The sequence below is a fragment of the Anabas testudineus genome, chromosome 5, assembly GCF_900324465.2.
Source record: "Anabas testudineus chromosome 5, fAnaTes1.2, whole genome shotgun sequence".
NCBI classification, from domain to species: domain Eukaryota; kingdom Metazoa; phylum Chordata; class Actinopteri; order Anabantiformes; family Anabantidae; genus Anabas; species Anabas testudineus.
The window spans coordinates 12,633,934-12,660,840 of record NC_046614.1 but is presented as its reverse complement, the minus strand read 5'-3'; the positions used below and the strand labels follow the sequence as shown (position 1 = coordinate 12,660,840).

The 26,907-nt window shown below is 41.3% G+C and overlaps 1 protein-coding gene across 2 annotated transcripts; it reads left to right on the top strand.

Moving 5' to 3' along the window:
• Positions 1–1,620: 1,620 nt before the first annotated feature.
• On the top strand, positions 1,621–26,258 carry LOC113153365 (sodium-coupled neutral amino acid transporter 3-like). Of its 2 annotated transcripts, XM_026346957.1 has the most exons (17): positions 1,621–1,761; positions 11,836–12,068; positions 13,236–13,268; positions 13,478–13,571; positions 13,659–13,774; positions 17,064–17,137; positions 17,317–17,409; positions 17,555–17,636; positions 18,857–18,939; positions 19,648–19,706; positions 20,008–20,154; positions 20,978–21,057; positions 21,418–21,518; positions 22,012–22,136; positions 22,245–22,389; positions 22,568–22,671; positions 23,308–26,258. In XM_026346957.1, the coding sequence occupies exons 2-17, from the start codon at positions 11,941–11,943 to the stop codon at positions 23,410–23,412; spliced, it is 1,569 nt and encodes a 522-aa protein (XP_026202742.1). In that variant the 5' UTR covers positions 1,621–1,761; positions 11,836–11,940; the 3' UTR covers positions 23,413–26,258. The 2 variants fall into 2 exon arrangements, with proteins under 2 accessions (XP_026202742.1, XP_026202743.1); XM_026346958.1 differs by lacking the exon at positions 13,236–13,268.
• The last annotated feature ends 649 nt before the right edge of the window (positions 26,259–26,907 follow it).

The window sequence follows — 26,907 nt, the reverse complement described above, 5'->3', positions numbered from 1 at the left end:
TTAAATGCAGGTACTTGATATAAACTGATCCTAGTTAGCATACAGTTGCTCAGTGCGTAAGGTTTTAGTTCATCCTGGTTTATGTCATTTTGGAGCTGAAATACATGAATTCAATACGTCATTAGTCATTTAGTATCTCTTCTCAGTAGTCAACTTGTGATGCAGACCTTTGCACACCTAGTTTCTATGGTTACACCTTGCAGACAGCTGCTCCTGGTAGTCAGAACGTCCTGCACTGCACATGCATCACCTTTATAAGCTGACAGATAGGTGAGGCAAGGTGAGACTCATGCACACCGTTAAAAGAACAAAGAACATGGGGGAGTTCATACAGCTGAATGAAAGTGCGGTGCCTCCAGAAGCAGCAGCCAGATGTCCTTCACGTTCACCGTCTCCTCCTCATTAGTTGACAGCACTTAAATTAGCATGCCAACGTGTTATTTGTGTACAGGAGAGGGAACAACCAGAGTACAGCGCCATGAAAGTGCACCACACATTAAAGCACGGGGCCCTCGTGTGCTCCAGTCTTTCTTTGAACTGTAGCATACATCTGCCGAGTTCTTCCGCTGACCTTTGGGATGCACAAACCCGTCTCTCAGCATCTCTGGCCCTTTCCTCTATGGGTAGCCATTCCCCCACTGAGACAACCTCAGAGCAGATGCTGAGCTTTATGGGTCCCTGAGGTTAAACGTCCTCTACTTTCCACAAGGTCAGGTTTGCTGTGACAGCTTTAAAGGAAAACCACAGTTGCTGATTAGAAGGATGTTAAGGGAGGAAAATGGAATTAGTTAGCTCAGGATTAGAAATAGATGGAAGAAAATAGATGATAAATAATACTGCAAATACAGGAAAAGCATCCTGTTCTGTTTGGATGGAGGCTGATGATGAATAAATCAGTTTTTATGTTAATGTGTGTTTAATCTAATCATCCTCCATGAATACAGAGGCTGTATGTGTTCACAGGATGAGGGGGACCTGGTCTAATTTTACCTACAGGCGTGACTTCCTCGATGAACATGATCTAGAGGAGAGACAAAAAGAGACGATCCCCCGGAGCAGCGTGACATCAAAAAACGCCGCCGCCGATGACCTAGAAACGGAGCGTGCGTATCCGACGTGCGTAAGCAACAGTGGGTCTTCGGTGGCACATGGCTCAGGCAGCTGTTTGCGTTGCCGATTGCGTGTTAGAAAAAAGGACGGGGGGGGGGGCAGGTGAGGGTGATGGATTCAAATCATGGTGTGTGTGTGTGTGTGTGTGTGTTCACCTCACACCTCATTCACTGTCTCGTTATGTGTGATCGAGCACGACACGTCAAAGTGAAATACAGCGCGCCACCGTCAGCGAGTGTGTGTGTGTGTGGTGGTGGGGGGGGGGGGGGGGGGGGGCAGCTCCAGTTCAATCCCAATAAACACATAGACACGACCTTTTCACCGGCCGATGATATCGATCAAGAGATGATCAGCATTTCCAAACGAGTCGAGAAGCGCGCGCCAAATAGTGTCTCCCGTCGTCGTCGTGCCTTTGCGCGCTCCGGTCTCCCGACCAGCAGCATCTGATTGGAGTCGACGCGCGGTAGGCGGAACCCGCACTCTTCACATCCCACTTTTGGCAAGATTACGAGGACGATTCACTGAGAAACACATGATATTAACGCAGTGTGGAGAGACGGCGGACGGACGTAGCGGGACAGGACGCCAGGACGGACGGAGACAGGAGCTGTGTGGAGATATTTAGACGCGGAGGACGCTGGTACTTCTCTGGTAAGGCGCGCTGTAACCTTCATGTGCATCCTCTTTGTCACAGATGTGGGGATGGAGATATTAGACATCACCATTCAAAACAAAACCACGTCGTCTGTGCAGCCGTCAACAGACACATGCAGAGCTGCAGACAGAGGGGACATTACACTGCAAACGCGCTGCACTTCATGTGTGTCTGGGTGACCCTCATCACCCCCCCCACTACTCAGACTCTCTTGACACTTGTCTAGAAATTGGAAAGAATGATTTGGGCCGCGCTGGGTAAATGTTTACTCAGTGTCAGAGAGGATAACCGAATGAAACCTCTGATTAAAACCGTTATCCCTGTGTCACCGCCTCGCTCAGCTTAGTGAGGTCAAACTTGGGTATTGGAGGGAGCAGCTGGAAGATCACTGAGTCCTCTTAGTGATCCACAGCTCCTTCATGTGCTTTCACACTTTCACTTTTTTAAATGGTCTTTGTGCTTTAAGTCCCTGCATTGACACTGTCCCAGGACTAAATGTCTCACTGAGACATTTAGTCCTGGGACAGGCTCTGAGTGACCCGGTTGCTGCTCTGTTTGGATTTTGGCAGAATCTCTAACACAGCCTACATTTTGGATCGCCTGTCACATTTTTAAGTCGTGCTGGCGAAGCATCCACAGCTGGCTCAGACCATGTCACAGCTTGACTACAGGTGCCATCTGGTCTTCCTGTTTGATGAGCTTGCCTATAGTCTGTGGGACATATTCATTTATGTCTAATTGAAATTTAAGGCAACATATGTAATGTATACTCCATTGCTCCATATGCACACATAGAATGACATTTAAAAATGTATTTATCTATCCAGCTAGGCTTAGTGTAAAAAAAAAAAACCTGAATATAACTCTGAAGTGAAGAGCAGCCTGGCTACTTGAGTCCCCTACAGCAGGAAAAGTCACCAGCCAGTCTCTCCTCCACCTCAAGGGCTTGTAAGCAGCAGGTGAGGCTGTGACTGCTGCTGGGGCAGATGAGAGGTTATGTCTAGCCTGGGAGGACTCCTCGCTCTACATTAGAGACAAATAATATAATATTTTGCTATTCGTATTGCTCTATGTCACTGTGCACACTCGTTTATTGGAATATATGCTGGGGGGTGTTTGAGAGGAAATTGAGCTTTGATAAGGTCACTTAGGAAAAAATGTACCCTATTGGTTAAATAAGCTGTAAATAGTAGAAAACTATTATACTATCAGCGCTGTGGTGTTCACAAATCAACAGCAGACTGAGGAGAGTCTCTGAACCATATCTCATGGGAACAGCTGGCTGTTCAGGTCCTATATTATCTGTATGTTGCTGCATGTAGCACAGTAATTATATTATTGGTTGCAGTGGTGCAGTGAAACATTACCATTGGACATTTTTCACTCACTATCCTCATAGGGAAATCAGAGGATATGGATAGTTGAAAGAGTGTCTTGGTGCTCACATTATTAAAGACACTTCATCAGGACAAACAGACGAACGTCTCTCACCAGCAGCCCACCTCAGAAACACCGACGTCTGAAGACTTTACTCCTGAGGTTCAGCTAGAGCTGTGTTTTTGTTCATTAGCCGTCACTGAGCTATTGTACTCAGCATAATTCCATAAGGGATTTGGTGCTTAAGCCTTACATTGCTTTGCTAACTATGAGCACCTCCTGTGCTCAGACTTTCTTGGTGCTGAGGCATGTGACAGCAGTCAGCAGTGCAACGTCGAGCACGGTGGTCACACACACTGCGTGAGCTGTACTTCCAGCTTAATGAATCCTTCCTAATATACAACTGGAATATTGTTCCGTCATAGAGACAGTGGCCTTGGTTGTGTTGCTGCCATCCTTAATGTTCAGTCCCCAGACAGTCTGCTTCTGGAGCCAGCACATAGTGACCAGGTCGATATATAGATCCACCACGGTGGTCACACACTGTCTGTCTCATCTCATTAGAGATACCAGTGTATATGTCAGTGTTACATGATGCGTCACGTCAAGTGTCAATTGATGTAACCTTAAAGGTGCATCGGTTGATCTTTGTCCACAAGAGGACAGAAACCATCCTCCCAGGCTGACAGATGTACAGCCACTATAGAAGAAAATCATTTTTCTATTTTACTTTCATCCATCTCCACCTTCCAAAAGGAACTTGCACGACAAACTTTAATGAGTTTCCCAGCTTAACATGTTGCTGATCTAAGTCTACCCTGCTGATATCTTTACGACTTCTCCTCTTGTGTTGCATTTTCACCATCTGTATTTTACTCAGTAGTACAGTTTGAAATATTATGCCTCAGAGTAGATGTGTCAGACATAAGTGTTTATTGGTGAGACCACCTGTCGGAGATTTTTGTGTGACATTTTTTTAAATTTCTGCCAAGATATTTGTGTTTCCAGTGACCATCTGGTTCAAGTCTTCTTTAGTGTCACTGTTCAGCTGGATGTGAAGACACACCAAATTAATTTAATATATTCAATGAGGGAAAAGGAAGCAGCCTGTGACTTTAATGACATTCTTGCACACATCACCTGCAGTGTATCAGTGTTATACAAAGTTGTTGATCAGTGAATTTTGGTTTTATATTCATATAATTGTGATAACTAAAACATCATATGAAGAACATGACATGTGTGACCATCACCTCTGAGCTCCTTCCTCTGGCATTCGCTTCTAGTGCTGTATTAACTGCTCTCTGGGAACAGGCCAAATTAGATTTTGTTTGAAGAACGGCATTACTGAGCCAGCATTAAGTTATTGACCAGGACAGTCCTGCTCATTCTCATTTCTTTCATTCAAACAAAACAAATAGGGGAAGACGGGCGGCATGCATAAATATACAGTACATCATGAAATTATAACCTCAAAAGCATCCTTACCTTCGCTTCCTTTCTGTAAACAGTATTTTTATTCACACTGGTGATAACCTTGAATGACTGTCCTTTTTGAATTTTAAATTGGCTCCTTCTTTTAGGACAAACTTTGATGTTGTAAAGCTGGAATCCTACCAAAGCTCTGTAATTAAGTCAACGTGTAACTTATATCTATTTCACATTTAATGCCTAATTATAGGAGCATTCTGCAGGTGGAGCAGTGTGTGTGTTACATGCAGGGCAGCGTGGATCAGCAGTCTGACTGTCAGCTAAGGTAAATTATTTCGGTATTTCTGGGATCACTATAGGACAACGTGCCACCTTAGCAACAACGTTAGTGTTCAGAGACTGAAACTGTACATTTTTAACAATCTTTATGTTTACCTCATTAAATATTCTGTCTTTATCTTTACTCCATCTCCATCTGCATCACCATCATATGTTCCACCATCATCAGTCTTTTTTATTTTGATTGCGCCCATGTTTAATTACTGTAGTTCAAAGATTTAAATAGACTTTTAAAGGACTTGTCCATCACAAATGTATCACCTGCCTCGTCTGCATCATCTTCTGCTCAGTTGTCACTTCCTGTCGAGATGTCCAGTGTTAGAGTTTACCCGGAGTGACATAAGGTGTTGTGTGAGTCTATAAATAAATCACATTTTCAGTGAGTCACCAGGCTGGTGCTTCCACACCTTTGTCACAAAGACAGTTCCCACTGCCTCACGCCTTAGCCTTTCCTCATTTCGGTCTCTTTTGCCCGAAATCAACAATAGTATGATGCTGAATTACCCTCAGGAACATTGACCCGTTACTCTGCCACCCAGTAGTTACGCCCATGTTGTTTGAGTTTTAGCCACTAGCCAAACATATCAAGGTCAGCAAAGGTAGTAAACGTTCCAGTAGCTATCCAGAGGGGATTTCCAGAAACAGTTTGCCGCTGTAGAATATGTGAAAACTTTCCTGCAGAGGTCTGAAATATCCAGTTCCACAGTTTCTCTCCATTGGGAGATGGGGCATTTTTACATTGCACCAGTGTAAACATGTTATTTATAGTATATATATAGTATATATAGTACCATAGTGTGATTAATACATTGATGATGTTCATAGGAAACACCACGGGAACATCTTTTTGAGTGTGGGTGCAGCGCTCTCCACCAATACCACTTGCATTGATCAGCCACAATAATAAATCCATCAGGGGTTCCAACATTGGCGTGAATAGATTTAAGCATGAGCTCTGACAGGTCTGCAGCTGAGCAGCACTATAACTAAATCAGCAGAGAAGCGGTCACGCTAGTCTGCCTGTTTTTTAATTACATTTTTTTCTATTTTCAGATATATTAGTGGTGTCAGGGACTGGGGCATGCTATATAAAATGTCACAAACTAACCAACCACAAAATAATAAATAACATAAATATATATAAATATAAATATAAATCTTCAGCCACGTAGGGGGGCTCCCTCTTTCAGCGCCTCTGACACTAGACTAGAATTTATTTGTGGTTAGCATGCATATTACATAGTACAGAAAGGTTTCTTTGCTGGTGTTCAGATCTGCATATCTTCTGGTTGCATGTTGTGCTGAACTAACTGTGTCTGTCACGGTGCTGTAGACCATAATGTTGCACTTGTGAGAGGTCTCCTGATGACTGTCCTCCTTCCTCTTAGCTTCAACACAGGTGGGGATTCTTTCTGCCTCATTGTTTAGAGTCCTAATAACTCATAGTTTATACTGCAGTGGGTGGAGGGAGTCAAAGAGCAGGTACTGGTCAGTGTGGGTATGTGGGCCTATATGATAACCTACACAGCCTACGAAAGCCAGCAAGTTGTCTTTGGTGTCTTCCAGGTTGAGCTTAATGTTAATGTCAACAGCGTTTATGTGGTCTATGTCTGTCCTGGATGTTGATCTTCAGTTAGGTGTCGTCCACATTGTAAGGATTGAGGTTTTTTGAGGACCCAACTAAACTGCCAGACACAATGAGGTAAATGAAGTTTTATCGTGATAAGGTGATATGAAGGAAGATGGAGGTGAGTACCCGAAGCTGTCAGAGGAAGCAGGGGACTCTGGGAGAAGTAGTCAACGTGATACAGAACGGCAGGCGCTGGTATAGTTTGCTCTGCGTTACAAGACCGAAAAACAAAGTAACAACAGAAAATAAGACAATGAGAGTTCAATCCAAAAGGGGTCAAAAAGAAACAAGGGCAAAAAGTAACAACCGGAGAACTGAGTGTCAGTGAATGAGAACAAAAAATGCAATGAGATCCTGGAAAAATACAGCAAGACAAGATAAAAAGTAACAACAGAAAACCGTCCTGAAGTCACTCATGAAGGAAAGAGTACAATGTCCATAATCCAAAGACTCAATCTGAGAAGGAGAGCAAAGGTCCAAATACACAGGACAGGCAAATGGTCAAGAGTCAAGGACAATGTCCACATGCACTTTAGCAGAATCATGAGGTGTTACCGTACGTGTATGTGAAGCCAGCTAATTATTCAATTTCGAATGTGACCATTCACTCGCCCATTACAATCCTTACACATCCATCCGTTTGTAAAGAAATGTAGGTCACAGAATGAATTGGAGAGCAAATTATTGCATTTTGTTTTGCTTTGAACATACAGAATAATCCTGATTAAAGAGTGGTTGAAGTGCTTGACTTGCTGTGTGATGGTAAATATTTAAATACGCTGCCAAGCACCCACATCCTGTATCATTTATAGTCTCTGACGTATCTCACAGCAGCCTATAGGAACCCCCGAACATGGAGGAGCATCTCAAACGCTGACATACAAATCTCTTATTCAGAAGTTAATCTCTCCTCCTTCCTGCTGGCTAATCACAGCATGCAGCAGGGAGTGACAAGACAGGCAGGCAGGGCAATGCTGTGAGGAAATAGAAGCCTCTGGAGCAAACCATATCTAAAGAGAGACTTTAAAATAAAAGTCTACTATTTACAACACAAAAATGAAATTACACTTGCTAATTACAGTAATGTGTCCTGCTACATTTTCATCTTGGGGCACAAAAGGCTTTAGATAGCTTTAGCTAAGTATAACATTTTTTTTGCAGGAAATAAGTTCATATATCTTAAAGAGCAGGTTATTATTATATTCCCTAAACTCATTTTCTTTAATTTCTCAGTCCAGTGTGTGTTTGACACTCATATCTGTGTTTGTGATAGTAAAATGTGCGAAATCTGTTCTAGAAGGTGACGAAACCATCACATGATCTTTATAAGTCCACAAAATCTGCTGCAAACAACAGCTCTATTTTGTGCCTGGAGCTTTTTTATTCATTCATCAGCATCACCTTTTCCCATAATTACACTGCGTGTGTGTGAGTGTGTGTGTGTGTGTGTGTGTGTGTGTGTGTGTGTCATCATGAGTATTTAAGCGAATGTTCACCCTTGTGTGAAGAACCAGACTAGAGCCAGATGGTTTTTGGACACATTTACTGTTTATTTCAAACAGCTGCTGAGCTCTCTGGCACATGCAGCAGCACTTAAACACAGCTTTTTGTGTGACATGACATGGGTTTACACCAAGGCTATTTATTCCTCTATTTTTATACCAGAGTGTGTGTGTGTGTGTGTGTGTGTGTGTGTGTGCAGGACTGTACGGAGTGGTCTGAGTGGTTTGATCCTGATTTCCTGCCTGAGCGACATGGGGCCTAATCTGATCTCCTGTAACATCCTGATTGTCAGAGGTGGAAGTCTCAACCTACACTTTTATAATAAAATGTTCACTGATAGATCTGGTAGCCGTGAATCTGTGAAATTGCGGGGCATGCGTAATCTCTTAATCTGCAGGAAATCTCTTCCTGTTCATGGAAAGGAAGGTTGAATCATTTGCTTTAGTTGTTGTTTGAACAGGCAGAGTAGCATTTGGTTATTCATTTTTACATCACGATATCTATGGTGAGAGATGTGACAGAAACAATATTCAGTCCTCGTGATGACATTTTAAAGACTTCAGCTCTGCTTTTACTGCATTGGTGTAAGTAAAAAAAGCACTCGGGCAGATTAAGAAAATGACTCTGAAGTCTCAATAAAGACAGCTTATCTGGCCACAGACCATTGGAGTGTCAACAAGTAGTGGAAGAGGAGGCAGTACTACAGTTTGAGATGACTCACTGCATAAGATGGACACACACACACACACACACACACACACACACACACACACACACACACACACACACACACACACACACACGAGAGTGCAGAGTGCTGTTCGGTCCAGCTATCAGTTTAGTAATAACAATCAGTGAAACAGCCTGCCTCTGTTTTCCTCCTCCTGTCTGGAATGACGTCTCTCAGCAGAGTTGCCTACGTCAGGGCCCGGCGGACTGAGCCACATGCACTCGCTGTGTGTTGGCAAACTGAGGTGATGTTTTGGACGAGGGCTTGAATAAACATAGCCTCTGCTTTTGCTGTGAAAAGACTCATTTACTCTCAACCAAGAGCATCACAATGTTGCATTAACTCTTGCATAGGATTTAGAAATGTGGATATCAGGGGAGAAACCAAATCTTCAAATGGGAAAGCCAGTGTTTGTAAAACAAGCCATAGAAAATCGGCAGCGTTAGTTGCAGTGCTAGTTGGAATTATTTTTTGTGCAATACATTTCCTGTGTGCATTTAGGAGAACAAACATAGAACAAATGCACTTTATTCAAATGTAATGCAATATTTTGGGAACTACTTGTCTTGGAGACAAGTTGTTTGGAAATCTGAGTAAACTGCTCGTGCAGGCAGTTGCTCGTGTGTTTTAGGATGACATAGTGTCTACAGAATACAGAGCAGTTTTTCTGTCTGGACTTTGCCTGAATATTTTTTTATGGATGCACAACTCTGCCTGTGTTTCATACCACAATGGTGCTATGGTAACTGGGGTTTAAGCCTGCAGGGCTGAACTCAATTGTTTTTGTGCTGGTTAGAACTATTGGCAGTGGTTTGTCAATCAGATAGTTGTACTGTGATTTGAGGGATAACACTATTACAGTTTATTTGCGTATCCACTATGTTGTAAATAAATACGTTATAATTTGAGAGTTACTATTTAAATAACCATGCATGTAAGTGAACATGGAGAGTTTTATTGATACATGATTTGACTAGTGAAACTCTTTTATAAAACCTTTATTTTACCAGGAGAACCTCAGTGGGATTAAAAATCTCTTTAGCAGGAGTGTGTTGGACAGACAGAAACATACAGTTACAAACAGTATAAAAAGAGACACAGACCTATCAGAACTCGTTTGTCAGTATTAAATCTTAAAATCCTGAATGTGGTATATACAACAAAATATAAAAATACAACCATGAAACAGGTCAGGGTTTCAAGCTCCGTTGCTCAAGGCCATTGTAGAGTCATCCTTGTAGTTGGACAGTCCATCGGGTGCTGTCCATGAATGGCTCCCCTCAACCTCCTCGTGATTTGTAAAATATCTGAGTGGCAGCTCGGTTCTGTGCAGTGATTTGTCCCACGAGAAGGGCCCTGCCTCTGCCATTCCTACCATCAGCAACCCTGCTACAACTGTGCATGAGTGCAGGATACTGGCATTTGCTGAATTCAAGGTGGCGTTTTTTCTGTTAGATCCCAGTGAAATACCTTTTCAGCCTCTCGAGTGTCCTGGCGAACTACAGCCAAGGGGGCCCCAGTATAATGATGCCTGGCACAATAGTTGCACTGTTCTCCAACCCGTTCCCAGGAAACCACACAACATGTGCCATTGTGCAGTGTGCTTTGCTGCCCAACCACGTTGCCTGGCTTTAGCCAGAGACACAGAGAGACCTGGCTGTGCAGCGAAGCTCACAGCGATGTGGTTGGTGAGACAGGTTCCGAGCACTGCTAGAGGAAGTTCAGGATTTATTCACTTCCAACTACGTTTGATGTGTTAAAATAATATTACAAAAAAAGTGCATTTGTAAGAGCAGGTTACGGAGCGGAAGATGCCTGAGGCAACGAGGCCAATTCAGTGGTTGCCATGAGTGGTGGTACAGAAAACCCTGAGCATTGTTGCTGTTCTGAACCCCATTCAATAAAAGAGGAAACCAAGAGAAAAGTGACAAGCAGAAAAATGTAGGCACAAAGACAGATAGAGCTGGTCTGTGGCTGGTCCTAGCTGGTTCTTCTCTTTTCATCTCAATGCTGGGGGGGGGGTTCAGCTATTTGTGTGTGTTCCTCCTCTATGGCTCCCAACATGCTCTCCATTTTAGCCTCCACTGCTGTTTATGAAACAGAGCAAAGGAGATCATTCAGGGCCGGCCGGATGGGGGCCTTTGGTCAACAGCATCCAGGAGATACATGTCACAGGAGGCTTTCTGGGCCCCACAAGCCAGCTGGTCAGCTAAGAAGCCACAACAGGATACCCAGGAAACCGAGGCCTGAGGCAAAGCCCAGTGTGTCACAGTTAACTGAAAGATCTGTTTCCCCTGTGTGTAGACCTGTCGGCTGACGTGTCAATTATTCATGGGATTGGCTGAAAGACTCATTCATGTTCAACACTGTATTGTGACTAATATAGTGGGAGTTGGTGTTAGTATCTTAGGTTACAAGGTCAAAAATAGAGGAGCTTTCTGGTGTCATCCACTCAGATTTCTAATATGACTAAACATCGGCACAAAGGTTTAATTTAAATGCTTGCAATGTATATTTACCCTACAATACTACGATACAATAGTAACCTTCCGTTTCATCTTACCTCTGTATGTGCTCGGGTATCTAGTGCTGGAAGCAGCTGATTTTATAATGTAATCATTGTAGATCAGTGCATTGATTGAGCATGCTTCAATGTATTCACACAGTGAGGGGGAAGCTGTATACCAAACACGTTCAACTGGCACCACAATGTTCATTTATAAAATAATCATAAAGAATTTAAAAAAAATAAACAATACGACCTTTGACTACAGAAATGGATGCAGTGGACACCTGTGCTTAAAATTTTTAAAACTCAAAATTTGCATTGACCGCTAAGTTAGGTACCACATGACCATCGGTTGATTCCTTAGGAACTTTATTTGCATGTTGCGCCCTTACCTCTGTTCCCTTTGTTTTCTGTCTGGCCCCATGTTACCTGCTTTACAATGTACAAGTAACAAAATGTGGGAGTCTGTGATTTTATATATTCCTGTCTTTGAACAGGCTGCCTGTTTCTTGTCATATATATGCTAATAGTCTATATACTTTCATCCACAGATCCCAAGACGAAAATAAAAACTTCACCCTCATCGAAACAGCGCCAACCGTTTAAATATTTCAACATACAGATTACCACATACACACTGAGGCACCTGTGCAGCTATGAGTGAAGACAGACCAGCTGTGGAAACGACTCCTGCTGAGGTGAATGCTATTCCTAATGGGAAAGGCCATGAGCCCGGGGAGGAGAGCTCAGCATCGGCCAAAACACCTGCAGAGGACGGTGAAAAGTGAGTATACAGTACTCTTTCAGTGTACAGTGATCTGGTAATTATATATATTATATATCAGTATATATCAGGATATTGGATCAATTGATAGATGGGTGGAAAAAAAATTCATGAAGTCATTTGTTCGAGCAAGGACTTTTTCAATATATTATTAAACTGTCTTTCCAGGCTAAGCCCGATTAATATAAATTGGTGGAAAGCTGCTGTTTTCCAGCTTTTGTCTGTTGTAAGCAACAGATTTCTGAATTGTACCACTGAGCTAACCTCTTCTGATTCACTGCCTTCGTTTTCATAAAAATAGTATTGAGTATCGTGCGCAGTGAGGCTGCAGCATCATCAACAAGCTAATTGACTTGTAAGGACGTAAGGTTGAGAAGGCTTCTCTCCACTGTGTAGCACATGGCACTGAAGTAAAAGATGATGGAGGCACTTCCCTAAATTTGGTGACAGCATTTTCACATAGATGGATTTTCCTTCAGTGCTTTAAGGTCCATTATAGCGAATTCTAATGATAATCAAAATGGTCAAATCATTGATAAACTGTCAGTGTAACAGTCGCTTTCATTTCAGCATCCTGTCCTCTGTTACCTTTTTTTAAGTGAGCTGATTTGACGCATTGGTTCCTTTTATTTTGTTGTGTTAATCTGACACTTTCTCCAATAATTAAGAAGATTCTCCCATCAGCATGAGAGGCACCTGACCCTCACTTATAGAAGCTAAATGTGATGCATTACTGTATATTTGCCCACTTAATACATTAGGAAACCATAGCAGCCAATTGTTTGTGTTGTGCTGAGACTGATTATGTCACTCTGCTGCCTGGGGTGACTTTATGTCCTGTCCCATAACTGCAGGGTTGCAGGCACAAGTTCTATAACAGCAAACTCTGTTATTAAATAATGTGCATTATGTGCCATGTGCAAAGCATTAACTTCCTATGAGTTCACTTTCCATTTTACAGCATTTATTATGATTAGTGGAATGAAGTCAGTGTCTGATCATGTCATTGGTTTTCTGGCAGTATTTTTTTTATGCTTGCTCTATTTATTAAAATAAATGAATGTATTCACTGTACTATTTGCCGTATTATATTATGACCGAGGGTGTTGTTTTTTCAATTTGTGCTTTCGTTTGGTGATGGATGGCCACTCTCTACACATCTTGTAGGGAAACTGTACCTAGTAGTGCCCAGAATGCTAGGTATGTATGTAATAATGAATCCAGAAGGTTTCAAATTCAGTGTGTGCTATTTGTTTTATTTGCGGTTTGTAAAAGTGACACAGATGCACAAAACGTGGCCTGTTCTGAAACACAGTTACAGCATTGTGTGTGCTGAAGCATGTTGTTGGTGTTGTTGTTGTTTGTGCTGCGTTGCTTCATGTTCGTATAACAGTGTTTCTCCTCATTAGTTCTCAGAGAACAGGAAATACAGAGGCCAACCTTCCAGAGAGCCAGGAGTTCCTATCAGGCACGGAGGACAAGAAGATGACACGCTTCACAGATGTAAGTCCAAACACACAACAGACTTCTTATATCCAACACTAACAACAGACTTAACATGTTTATTTCTCTTCTTTGTTTCGGTTGTAGTTTGAAGGAAAAACCTCTTTTGGGATGTCAGTCTTCAACCTGGGAAATGCAATCATGGGAAGTGGAATCCTAGGTCTGGCGTACGCCATGGCCAACACAGGGGTCATCCTGTTTTTGTGAGTTCAATTGATATTTTTGCTCTGTACATTTAATTTGATAAAAAAAATCCAACTTCATTATTGTAGACCCACAGAGTTATAGCTCACAGATTACAGTCTGAGTAATTTTCTTTCCAGCGGGCGGCTGCATCACATATAAATAGCATCTAATTGTGCTGTAATTGTCTTGTATTAACCAGGCAACACACCAATTTGTCTATGACACAAGAAACGATTATACAGGGCACATTTGTTAATTTAATAAATGCAGACGGTGGCTCTGAAATAAAAAAATAAAGAAAAACCTGCAAAGGTCACTGAAATAACTTGAAACTGACAAAAATAATAGTAAAGAATAACTTACTAAAAATGAACTAATGAAAATCAGACATTGCTTTTGAATTGTGGATTAAACTGAAGTAAAAAAAAAACAAAAACAAACTAACAGAACTGAACAGATATTCAATATGATTTAGATCAGGACTCTTAGAAGGTCACTTCAGAATAGTCCAATGATTTGTTCTGAGCCATTCTTGGGTGTTTTTAGCTGTGTTTCGAGTCATTACCCAGTTAAAAAACCAATGAGACTGAGACCAAGCTTTCTGACACTGGGCAGCACGTTTTGCTCCAGAATGATTGATAATCTTGAGATGTCATTGTACCCTGCATAGATTTAAGACACCCTGTGCCAGATGCAGCAAAGCAGCACCAGATAACCTATAACCAAGCCTCCTTTGTGTCACAGTCGATACAGTGTTCTTTTCTTTTCTTTTCTTTTTGCTTCATTTTAGCATCTGTGAACTGATGTGTTCTCACAGAAGCTTTGTGGTTTGTCAATATGCATTTTTTAGTTTTTTTATGATTTACTTTAACAGTAGAGTCCTCCTCAGTCGTCTTCTATTAAGTCCACTCAGTCTCAAACAGTGACTGATGCTGTGATCTCATGCTGACGTACTTTGAACTTGGATTTACCTTTAATTTCTTTGGAAGTTGTTCTGGGTTCTTTAGTTACCATTTATATTTACACTCTTGTGTCCACATCCAAATATCTGAGGAATATGTGCAGCTGTAGTCAAAGGAGCATCCAGCTGCTTGGAGATGGTCTTATAGCCTTTAGCATAGCAGAGTACCAACAGTTTTTTCCACTGTAAAACTGTAAGTCTGTAAATGCTCAGATTCATAGCATACAAGAAATCATTTACTGTTGCTTTAAATGAGTGTAGTTGCAGAAAATAACCTCAATGTGTGTGTGCCTGCGTTGAACCAGCATTGAACCAGCATCTATCAATATAATGATGTGACAGTTGACTGCAGCTTCCAGACTGATTATTTTTATATTCATCCTTTTTTTCTGATTTAGATGTATGCTATTTGCATAGGCTTGTGTTTTTAGATGCAGTCTCATTAGATATCTCTGCAAACATCAACACTTTGACCACATTCTCTTCCCTTTGAACAGTAAAACAGAGACATCTCCTTCTTTTTATATGTCTTTTTTAATGTTCAACAGCTACCGCTGCCTTGAAATTTCAGTCATGATTGTTATATGGGCTCTTTTCCTAAGCAGTCATGTCAGCAGGATTTTCCCCTGTGTTGAAGAAAGCTCCTTATTTTGAGCTGAGTTGTGTGACTGCGTTTTTTTCAAGCCGTCTGTTGTCTGCACTAGCTGAACCCTGTCTCACCAAACAGCAGTGCCTTTGACACTTGGCGGGACGGCAGCTGAAATGAACCCTGTAGCCGATTAGTCTACATTTTACTTTGATGAATGCTCGCAATCGCGTGTGAATTAATAGTACGTGACCAAATGCTACAGTGTGTATTTATCCATCATGTTATAGATGAAAGGCTGTGTCTTTGTTTGCATTATCCGCCTGACCTGAAACAATGGAGTTGCTGCTGAGAAATACAGGCAGGGTCAGAGACGTGTTTGAAAAAAGGAATTGTTCCACATTAGACTCCAGGTTTGCGATCGCCTCAAAAACATTTAAGGCTTTTTTCTACCAGCGTGCTGATCCTACAGGGGACAGAAGACCTAAGAACATTGTTTGCTCGAACACAGGGAGGTAAACAAAGTAAATAAATGCCAAGAGCCAATAAATGGGCCTGTTGCTAAGTGTTAGTACAAATGTTTTTCTCATTCTCTCCACTGACAAGTCAGTCATTGCTTTTGTGCCGTGAATTCTACTTTTACAAGGTTGTGGATGTTGTTCAAACTTACAAGAGATGATAAATGATTTGTGAGGTCCCAGTGGGTGGTGGAGTTGTGCTTACAGTATTACAAAGAAATGTACTGAATGTACGAGTCATTCATTAAAGCTATGTGTTTGGGAGTGTCTTTTGTTTCTGTGTCCCTTGTTGCCCGATGTTTCATGTCACACAGATTTTTGTTGGCCAGTGCAGAGGTTTCAGCAGGTCAGTTTCCCCGGCATCGGCATGAATGCAGCGGGGTGGAAAGCTGCGAGCAGAGCGACCGTAACCCGAGTGCGTCAGTCTATCTGACTGTCAGCAGATCTGTCCTCCCACTGCCACTTGACTAAATCCTCCTTTACAAGTCAGTCCAGCGAACAACAAGAAAAAAAAAAAGAAAAGTGAACTGGCCAAGAGTTGAACTCGAGGTGTAAGACGTGCTGTCCAGATTTACCGAAAGAGAGAGAGCAACGGGGCGAGTGTGTGTGAGAGAAAGTTAATGTCGCCAGTAGTAACGATAGAAAAGAGAGAAAAGAAGTAGAGGATAGTTGGAAAGAGGTGGATTACGTCAGGGGAAGAAGTCAGTACATCAGGGGCCCATTCACAAAAGTTCCTCATGCTGCCGGTTTGTCACATGGTGAAATGCTAAGTAAATTCCTAGAATTGTGATGTTGCTCATGTAATGTTGTTCAAACAGCACATAACAGTGAACAGGGGTCAGTGGAGAGAGGATGGAGAGGGTATTTAGAGACACTACTGCTGTGGCTGAAGTGGGTTATTTCACCACTGAGGAACTTTTTTGACAAAGGAATTTCCTCATTCTGTCAAACTCAGAATTGGGTTGAAACCATTTCTTCTAAAAAAGGCCATCTGGTGTATGTTTACTAAATGTGGCAGGGCTGCTGATAGAGCAGCCTCCTTGGCTCAGCAGAGTAACAATCCAGTGTAAAGAAGAGCCACGGGGACTCTCTTCCAACCCATTCTACCATGTGCCAGTATCAGAAAAATATATTATTATAGAAGATAATGCAGTATCAGAATGTAGCATATGAAACGGTGATTTTCTGTTATTTAAAATGTTTGACTTGGTGATTGTAACACATGTAAATGTTTGTTTCAGGGTACTTCTAACAGTGGTGGCAGTTCTCTCATCATATTCCATCCATTTACTGCTAAAGTCCTCTGGTATTGTAGGTATGTATGTAGACTGACGAGCTGAATCTCCTGCCTGGTTAATCAGTGGGTGATGTTGTGTTGAGCTGCTACACAACAAGTTGTCATGTATATATAACTGTGTCTCTTTACAGTCAGTACCTTGTTGATATGGTTTTATCGCATTGATAATACGTATTTATCTGGTATGTGTGGCTCAGGTATTCGTGCGTATGAGCAGCTGGGTTACAGGGCCTTTGGGACACCAGGGAAGATGGCAGCAGGTATTGCCATCACGCTGCAAAACATCGGAGGTGAGGTCACACACCGCCATCTGCCCTCACACGTACACCTAGACATTTTTTATTTCCTGCGAGCTTTCTGGGATATTTAATTCATATTTTCTGTCTCTGCTTGAAATGTGTGTCTTCATGTTTGAACTATATCTCCCCTCCACAGCCATGTCCAGTTACTTGTACATCGTCAAGTACGAGTTTCCTCTGGTCATCCAGGCATTTCTGAAGGTGGATAAGTTTGCAGGGTGAGTTGTCGTGGCATCCTACATTTTTCAGTCGTGGTATGCAACTATATGTTTACTCACTTACGACGAGGTAACACTGGATGCTGAACGCTGCTTTTTGGGACCCCGTGCAGGGTGTTTGCAAAGATTCTAGCCTGCACAGAAGAGCTCTGTCAGGCTGTGGCACCCTTGTGCTGCTTTGGGAGTGCTGTGCAGCTGGGGTGGGAACAGCTGTGATAGTGACCCTAGAGGAGCGGAGCATCACTGTAACGTGAGAAATGCTCACATCAAAACACAGCCAGACTCCACGGCCGAAAATGTAAACCATAGGATATCGCTGGTTAGCGCAGGTGGCCTCAGAGACAAACAACACTCGCTTCCTTGAATTGGATTACAACTGTGTGATTATGTTACCCCCTTTGACCATTACTCCAGTTAGAGTCTCTCCTCGCATGCTTTTTGGTTTTGAGAAAATATCTGTAGGATACATTTGTATACCAACCACGTATATCGTAAATAGGAAAGTAAGGTATTGCTTTGTTATGTTTAGATGAATGTGTGCTATATTCTCTGGTGTCACCTCTGGTTTCCCTGTGTAGCTGTTCCTGACGCTGTGGGCTGTGGTCAACAATCACCAATAATTTGAAAAGACAGTTTAGACGACGCCAGCGGCATTTCTTCTGTGTGTTCATATTGCTAAACTGTAACGGGGATGATGAAAATAAAAGCCTGACGCTCCAATCTGATGCATTTGAATACGGTAGCTCTGCAATAACTAAATAAAAACCTAGAAGAATGTATTGTGTACACATAATTATTTTAAAATCAGTCTATTAAGAGGGTTTTCAAAACCATTTGAACCAGAGATATTGAGTCTAAAACACCAGAGTCAACTTTAAAATGACAATTAAAGTCTTTCATTCTCACAAACAGTACTAAGAACACGGTCTTTATATTCTTTATATCCTTAATGACAGCCATAATTCTTTGCAACACAGGGAGCAAAAGCAGCTTATTTTTTTCCACCGTGAATATATTCGATGTCTTGGCAACCGCTGACTTTGATTTGCCTGTTTAGCTGTGAATGAGACGATGTGTACTCGGCAAAGCTGTAAATTTCTCGTGATCAATATCTGACACAGTGCAAGTGCTTCACGTAAGTGAGATTGAGAGAAGTGCTTAAGATGAGTAATTGGAAATCAATACATTTGATCTTTGTGTCTTTGTGCCTCTCCCTGCAGTGAATGGTACCTGAATGGGAACTACCTTGTCATCATTGTGTCCGTCGCAGTCATTTTACCTCTGGCTCTCATGAAACAGCTCGGTGAGTGGGACGCTGTTTCAGTTTGGCTCAACTTTTACATAAAAAAAAAAAAAAAAAGGGGGGAAATCCTTTTCTTTTTTGTCCCAGCAGCAGGACTAGAGGCACAGCAGGATCTGTGGGGTTTTACACAGTGATGTGTTCAAGGGTGCTTCAAAGAGTGTTTGTCATCACGAGAGCTTCAGTCTCGGTCCGCTGCTGCTTTGATAACAAACCTCAGATCTCTTTTAAGAAGTCTGTCTCCTGTTGAGACGTCAAGGAGAACAGAGCAGTTAAAGTCCAGTATTACCACCGCTTTGACTCGCATCCGATCAGTTCAGTCCACTGCAGGGCCTGAAGAATTGACCAAACTGATTTTGGCACACCATCTTTAATATTTCTCTGATTGACTTTTTGGTTTTGTGCCTCGTTATTATCCGTGTCATTTACATAGTCATCACCGCAGCTCATGTTAGCAGACGAGTCAACATCCATTTAAAAGGCAACTCACAACTCTGTGCGAGCTCCTTTGTGGATGAGCTCACATGGATACGACACGCAGGTGCACAGGAGACATTTAGCAGCCAAGTGTCCAATTCATCCTGAAGAAATTAAAGCAGAGAACAGCAGAGGAGAAATGTGTAACTGCCCAAACAGTGTAACATATTTCAGATGAAGCATGACCGTGTAATCCCAGAGAAGAGGAATGCTAATTAAGCCTCTGTGTTTTAGGATACCTGGGATACACCAGCGGTTTCTCCCTGAGCTGCATGGTCTTCTTCCTCGTTTCGGTAAGTCCTCAACTTGATGCTTCTTACCTGCATATTCAGATGCACTGGGATTAGCCTTTTTAGTGTTCCCCACTCGCTGTATTCACTGACATGGTCTAATGTTTGCATGCTGCATTTCCAGACTGTGCTGGTTCTCTGTATTGTCTGACCTAGTTTTGGCTGTGTGAGCTGTAATCCATGCATTGCTCTCTCTGTCTTTCTCTGGCTCTCTCAGTGCCTTATTTTCTTCCTGTCGTTCCTTTAAACGCATTGCACAGCATTTGTCCCTGCTTAATGCACGTCTCTCCTCTGCATCGTACAGGTCATCTACAAGAAGTTCAACATCCCTTGTCCATTTACGGACTTCAATGTCAATGACACCGCCATTAGGCTGAACGTCAGTGCTATGGATCCTGGTGGAGAGGAAAACCCCGCCTGCATTCCCAAAATGGTCAACCTCAACTCACAAGTATGTTTACGCATGTCACTCGGTCTGAAACTGCAACTCCACCTTCACTGCCATGGCCACTGACAGCCACCCACATATGTCATAGTCAACTTCAGCATGTTGCCAGTGACAGTTCACAATCCAGGCATGGAAATTACACTTGGTTTGAAGCACTCATTTGCACGTATGAGGAGATCAGGGCTTTTACCGAGCTGTTAAGGACAATAGTGTGTGAATAATCCGAGGCTGAAGAGATGGACTGTGACCCCTGGAGCTGGCTGCTCCTCCTGTCAGTAGTAAAAGAGTAAAAATTGCTTTGGCATTCTCTTGCTTACAGTGAGTTCATCAAGTTTGCCCTTTGTGGGCCGCAGCCAGAGGTAATGAGGGAAATGGGAAAGACCTGACATTTCTCGAAGTACGCTTATTTTCCCTCACAGTACATACCTTCACAACAGGACAGGAGCCTTTAAAGATCCTTATTCACAGCTACTGGCTTCAATCTGTTCAACGGTTACATTTCAGTACACTTAATGAAACAGTTTTAGCAAATACGAACTAGTTATTCTTGATTTTTGTAAAATCCTATGAAACCTTGTCTCTATTAACATCTATTAGATTTATGAGATTCTTCTAACCCAGGCTAGTAAGACCAGTCCCTGCTGCTTAAGGCATTGTTAAATAGGCTAAGGCTGGTCTGCAGCCAGTTCCAACTTAATCACAGGGAAACAAATAGCTCTCTGTAATGTGTCTGAGGGATTAATAGGCAGTAAAGCATGAGGTTGGTGGTAAAACGTCTGGGATGGTGCTGCTGTATCTATGGTGACCTGTTGGGGTTCATTTTCAGACGGCCTACACCATTCCCATCCTGGCGTTCGCCTTTGTGTGCCACCCCGAGGTCCTGCCCATCTACACGGAGCTGCGCAAGTATGTTCCCATGATGGAAATCTCCTGTTACGTTTTGGACAAGAGACCAGTTGCCTAACAAAGATGAAAGCTCTGTCTGCTTTGTGCTTGGCTGATCATAACCCAGTCACATGCACTGCTTTCACATTTTGAAATGAGTCGGCACTGCTTGTGTGATATAGCATGTTGTTAGTTTAAAGTTACCATCCTGCTTAAACCCACTGATGCTCGTATCCCTATTTAGGATGGGGTATTGAATCTTCACGCCACGGATGGTATTTTATAGTAACTGTGCTACATATTTTCGACATGGACATGTAATGTGTTTGTGTGTGTGTGTGTGTGTGTGTGACATCACATGGCAATATCTTCTGATTTCAGTGCCACCAAGAAAAAGATGCAGCATGTGGCCAACATCTCCATTGCAGTCATGTACGTCATGTACTTCCTGGCTGCTCTTTTTGGATACCTAACTTTCTATGGTGAGGCCTGGTCCTCTTCCAATTGTGGAATATTGTGTTTCTATCTCTTGATGTGTCTCTCTGTCAGTGTATGTACAGTTTATATCTGTCTATTGTATTTTTGCTACACTTGATTTTCCATCTATGCCTTAATTGTTGCGTTAAAAGTTGATTGTTGCCTTTGTTTCCATATCAAAATATTATTGACTTAGAAAACATCAGGATGCATGTACACCCTCTAGTGATCATACTGTAGATCGTGCAATACCTATTTACACTGTAATCCACTTCACTAAAAGGCATCAACATTTAGAAAGGTTTTATTTGACAGTTAAACTTAATAGTTCATTTGTACAGCTATGGACATATTTATAATTTTTTGGTACTGCTGATGATAATGCATGTATAGTATATTTATAGTTGTAAGTCATTTCAAATACAAGTTTGCAGGTTTGCCGGAGAGGTTCATCATGCGTAGACAAACTCTACTTTGCTCTATTCTCATCTCTTCCAGGTAACGTGGAAGCAGAGCTGCTTCACACCTACAGCCGCGTTAACCCATATGACACTTTGATTTTGTGTGTGCGTGTGGCTGTGCTCACTGCCGTCACACTCACTGTACCCATCGTGCTCTTTCCTGTAAGTGCAATTTAAGGACTTACACCGTACAGTTATTTTTTCATTCTGTAACTCTACATTGATTTATAACAGTGAAATAATTGAAAATGGCCTTTTTGATACAATAAGGTACGGAGAGCGATTCAGCAGATGATGTTTCCCAACAAGACCTTCTACTGGCCCCGCCACATTGCCATTGCCTTGATTCTACTCACTTTCATCAACCTGCTGGTCATCTTTGCCCCCAACATCCTGAACATCTTTGGGATCATTGGTATGTTAGAGCACCTTGTGACAAGATGATGCGTAAGCAACAACGCTAAGATCCGGTCAACCCTTAAATAGCTTTTATAATCTCTTAAAACTCTATAAAGAGAAGATTTACCTACATTTACCTAATTTATGGAAATTAGTGTCACAAATTATTCTTATTGTGTTGTGTTTTTTTCCAGGTGCCACATCTGCTCCTTGTCTCATTTTCATCTTCCCTGCTGTCTTCTACATTCGTATTGTACCCAAAGAAGAGGAGCCACTGCGTTCTGTGCCCAAAATCCTGGTGAGCATCACAATTAAATTCATTTTACTCATTTATTTTTAGCTTAGATGAGCTTAGCCTGCATAAAACTGATATATGTGGCACTCTTAAATGGAAAGTTGGTAAAAGGGAAACATAAAAGCTACAGAGCATTGTGCTCAACAACAGTGGACTGACTGATTCCATGGTAACTCAGCTGTTTATTCAGTAACTGTCCTTTTTGAGTTGTGAGATGCTAATTGGAGTTTTAGGTTTTAAAGATATCTAAAAAATGAAATCTATAATGAGCTTAGGACCAGTGACACCATGACTTAGAGAGCAGTGATTGGAGCCTATTTTTTAGTTGTGGTGTGTTTTCTACAATATGAAAAAGCTAGAAACCTTACAGACATGGCTTAAGAGGAATTTGTGGAAAGCAGTGTTTTGCTGCCCTCTGTGGGTAAAAATGTCTTCCAACTGTAATCACAACTAGTCGAATGTGGTTAGATTTACTGTGCCTGTAATGTCAACGATGTTATCAGTAGTAATGTTTGAGTTTGTTACGCTCATAAGTAACACTGAAAGTAACACTGGAATATGCTGTGGGTTACACTGTCTAATCACTTCCTACAATGATTTCCTGTCTCTGTCACATTCAATACTCGCTCTCTCCTCCAGGCCGCCTGTTTTGCTGGGATTGGCTTCCTGTTTATGATAATGAGTCTCAGCTTTATCATCATTGACTGGACATCAGGCAACAGCAAAGCCAGCAGTGGTCACTAGGTACCACCTTCCACCACATTGTTTTTGTTTTGTTTTTGTTTTTTTACTTCAGGTTTTAAATCATTGATTTAGATCTGTGTTGTTACGCTGTTATGTTTAATTTGGATCACCCGTCCTTTCCATTAGAGGATATTGGCCACAGAGGAGGAGTCATGATATCTCTCTTTTCCCTTTGCAAACACTCACTCAAATGACTTTACATTGTACTGTGCATCCTGCCAAATAGTGACTGCTGATGCAGGCCAGTAGAGTATCTTGGAAAGCTGATAATGACTTCACTTATAGGACAGGTGCATAAAGATTGATGTTGTCACTAAAAAAAAAGAAAAGCACAGAAAAGTACCAACATAGGATGTTTCTGTCTTTATACACCTGTCCCTGTGTTGTTTCTGAGGATCTGCCACCCTTTGCTATCAGTGCTTTTCCTAAGATGATCTGTGATACTGCTACTCAGATTAGAATAGTCTGAGACACCTCCCTTTTAATTGTCTTGAATGAGATTTATTGAATGATAGACAATTATTTAATGATTTTCCTGTTCTTCTTCTTCTTATTATTATTATTATTATACAACAAGTTATTTGAATAACTATATATTTTCAATCTGTGCACCTGCACAGGAAAGCGATACTAAAAAGCTATTGCACAGTTAGAATAGTTAAGCATTTATGGGAAATTCTCGTACTTAGGTGAGAAGTTCGACACCACTGTCATGCTTGTAAAGTAAATATAAAGCTACAACCAGCAGCCAGTTAGCTTAGCATAACTGGACATTGTTGAACTGTTCCTTTAAGATCTGTAGCCTTTAGTTCCAACTCATTCTCAAGTTGAGCTGCTGCTGTTTATTTTAAGGTTTGGAGGTGTTAGATTCGTCACCTCCGACAGAGCAGGGTGCAAAACCACAGAAAGCCTGTGGTGCAGTGTCGTTAGCACATTTATCATAACATTCCTACACAATAAGATCTAGATGTATATTTTTTATTAATCTCTACTTGACAAAAACCTCAGATGATGCAGTATGGACTGATGGTCCTCAGCTAATGCTTCCTGAGGCAATCTATTCCAGGTCAGGAGCATTGTAAATGATTCTTGGCTGTGCAGATGACTACGTAAAAGAATGCCTTTATTGTGCAAAGAGCATCTCTTTATTATTATTACTGTGTACATAACAGTGATGAATGGTATAAAAGTCCTTATCAGTTGGATTGTACAGACGAAAGTGTCGAATGGATTAAAGAGAAGAAAGTTACAGATCAGTGTTCCTCGTCACTGAGCGGCGATGAGTTCACGTGTTGTTTCTGAGCGTTTACTGAGAGTAATCAGAGATAACCAAAACATGTATAAAACAACAACAACAACAGGGTGACTTACTGATTTGTGTCTGTAAAAGTCCTGCATCCAGCACAAGCTTGATCCCTGAAGGCAACGCGACACACGTGTGGGATTACTCTTTTTAACAATCAGGACAGGTCGGTGGTTAGCAATAGCACTCTCCTTTGACAAGCACAACTTAGAGTCATTCACAAGCTGAAACACAAACAAAGACGTCCTCCCATTTGATTGCTTTGTATGACTAAATAAATCCATCTCGTGTGAACACTTGCGATGTGTTGATGGTATAATATGGATGTCTTCTCGGACTGTACTTGAAATTCAACTTAGCCTTCCTGTGAGCCCCTGCGATCATTCACTTCCTCCGCTGGTTTGTTCTGTAGATGAAAACAACAAAGTGTTTGGATGTACTGTTGGAGGTTTTTTCAAGTATCTGTGTTGTTAAAAAAAAAAAAAAACAGGAAACATGGCTCCACTGTATTCGATCTATAATATTATGCATTTGTGTTGTTCAACGTGGACCTATACTCTGATCAGTATAATGTGTGTGTGTGTGTTTGTTTGTCCCCGACCCCTCGATAGAACAGTTTTAAACTCCATGCTCAATGTTTATTCAAGCATATCAGTTGATTCAAAATCAGAGATGCAAGATGCAAAACCTGTTAATGATTTGTTTTTTCTTCTATTTGTCTTCTATAGTGGTACAGTGGTATATCATCAGTGGTATAGTTTGGCTCATTTCAGTGACGTCATTGCTGCTTGTTGGTAGAAAGTAACCTACTAACTTGGAGTTGTTAGTGAGCTGGTGTGTACTTGCCTACATTTCATTATTTTTTAATGATGCAATCTGTTACACCGGACTACAGTGACTCATGTAGGGGTAACTGAGTATTGTCGTATTAATTTGTTACAAACCGCTCCTCCTCTAATCCATTTTTATTTGATTCAATTGGGCATTTGATTACTTTACTGTCTGTAGGTGGAGCAGAGCCGGTCATCTGAATCAGCCACTGTGTTGCTCGTTCTTTCACCAATGCAAGTATTATTATAATTATAGCCAGTTTCTGTTTCTAGTTTGATCTTAAAGTTTATTAATGATGCACAAACAAACCACTGCAAAACCTCATGATGTGCAAAAATAAATAAAATGTGAGTGAAATTACTTTCTTAGTGGCTGATACAGGATGATTTCTATTTAGATGTCAGTGTTGTGAGTCTCCCTCTTTGTGTGAAACGTATGATTGAATAGTGACATATTAAATATTGACATTGGTCAGCATTTATAAATAATGTATATAAATGTATACCCTTTATATTCTATATGCATATCTAGTTTGTATAATGTAAATAGCGATTCAAGTTTTAGTCAAATTAAAAATATACATGTAATCGTTTTCAAAGTGCTTTTAAACCTTTTTGTCCCTCAATTCATGTCTATTTTCTTGTATCTCTATATATTTTAATATGTTGTTGGCAGTATTGTACTGTAAACAATGTTGCAATAAAGATAATGAGGTAACATAACTTTCACCTGTTATCAAGACACAACTTTATGTGATGTTTATAACATACGTGTGGAAACAGAAGATTGGTAGGAAATTAGTACGAGTGTTTCAGTAGATGCCCAATAAATACAAAGGTTATCAGGCCGATATTAATGTGGCAGCTGTTTTAGTATCTGTCTTCACCACAGAGGACAGCAGCTGTAGGAAACCAGTCTGTCCATCTGAACAATGATTTGTCTTTGGTAAGTTTGTTTGTATTAGTTTTAGAAAATCCACAGGATTGTATCAGCTGTATCAGCCTCCAACAATGATATTAGATGATGCTGTCACAGCCTGCAACCACACTAGAGGACTGTGTGTTTTTTGTGTATTGTACGATTAAAGCCAGCTATTATTTCTAACATTACATGAAATACTATTAGAAAAAAAAGAAAAAAAAAGATGATTATTTCTTAATGTACATGGTGTCAGGTACTCTGAGTGGACAGATTATAAGGTAACAGTTGCATCAACATAGAACAAATGATACTGAGAAATATATTGTTAGACTGACATGGGATCGGACAACTGAAACAGGACTATTTATGTTGCACTTTGGCCGACCTGCCACTGCCAAATTCACTGCAGCAACATGTACTATATTTTAAACAGAGATTAA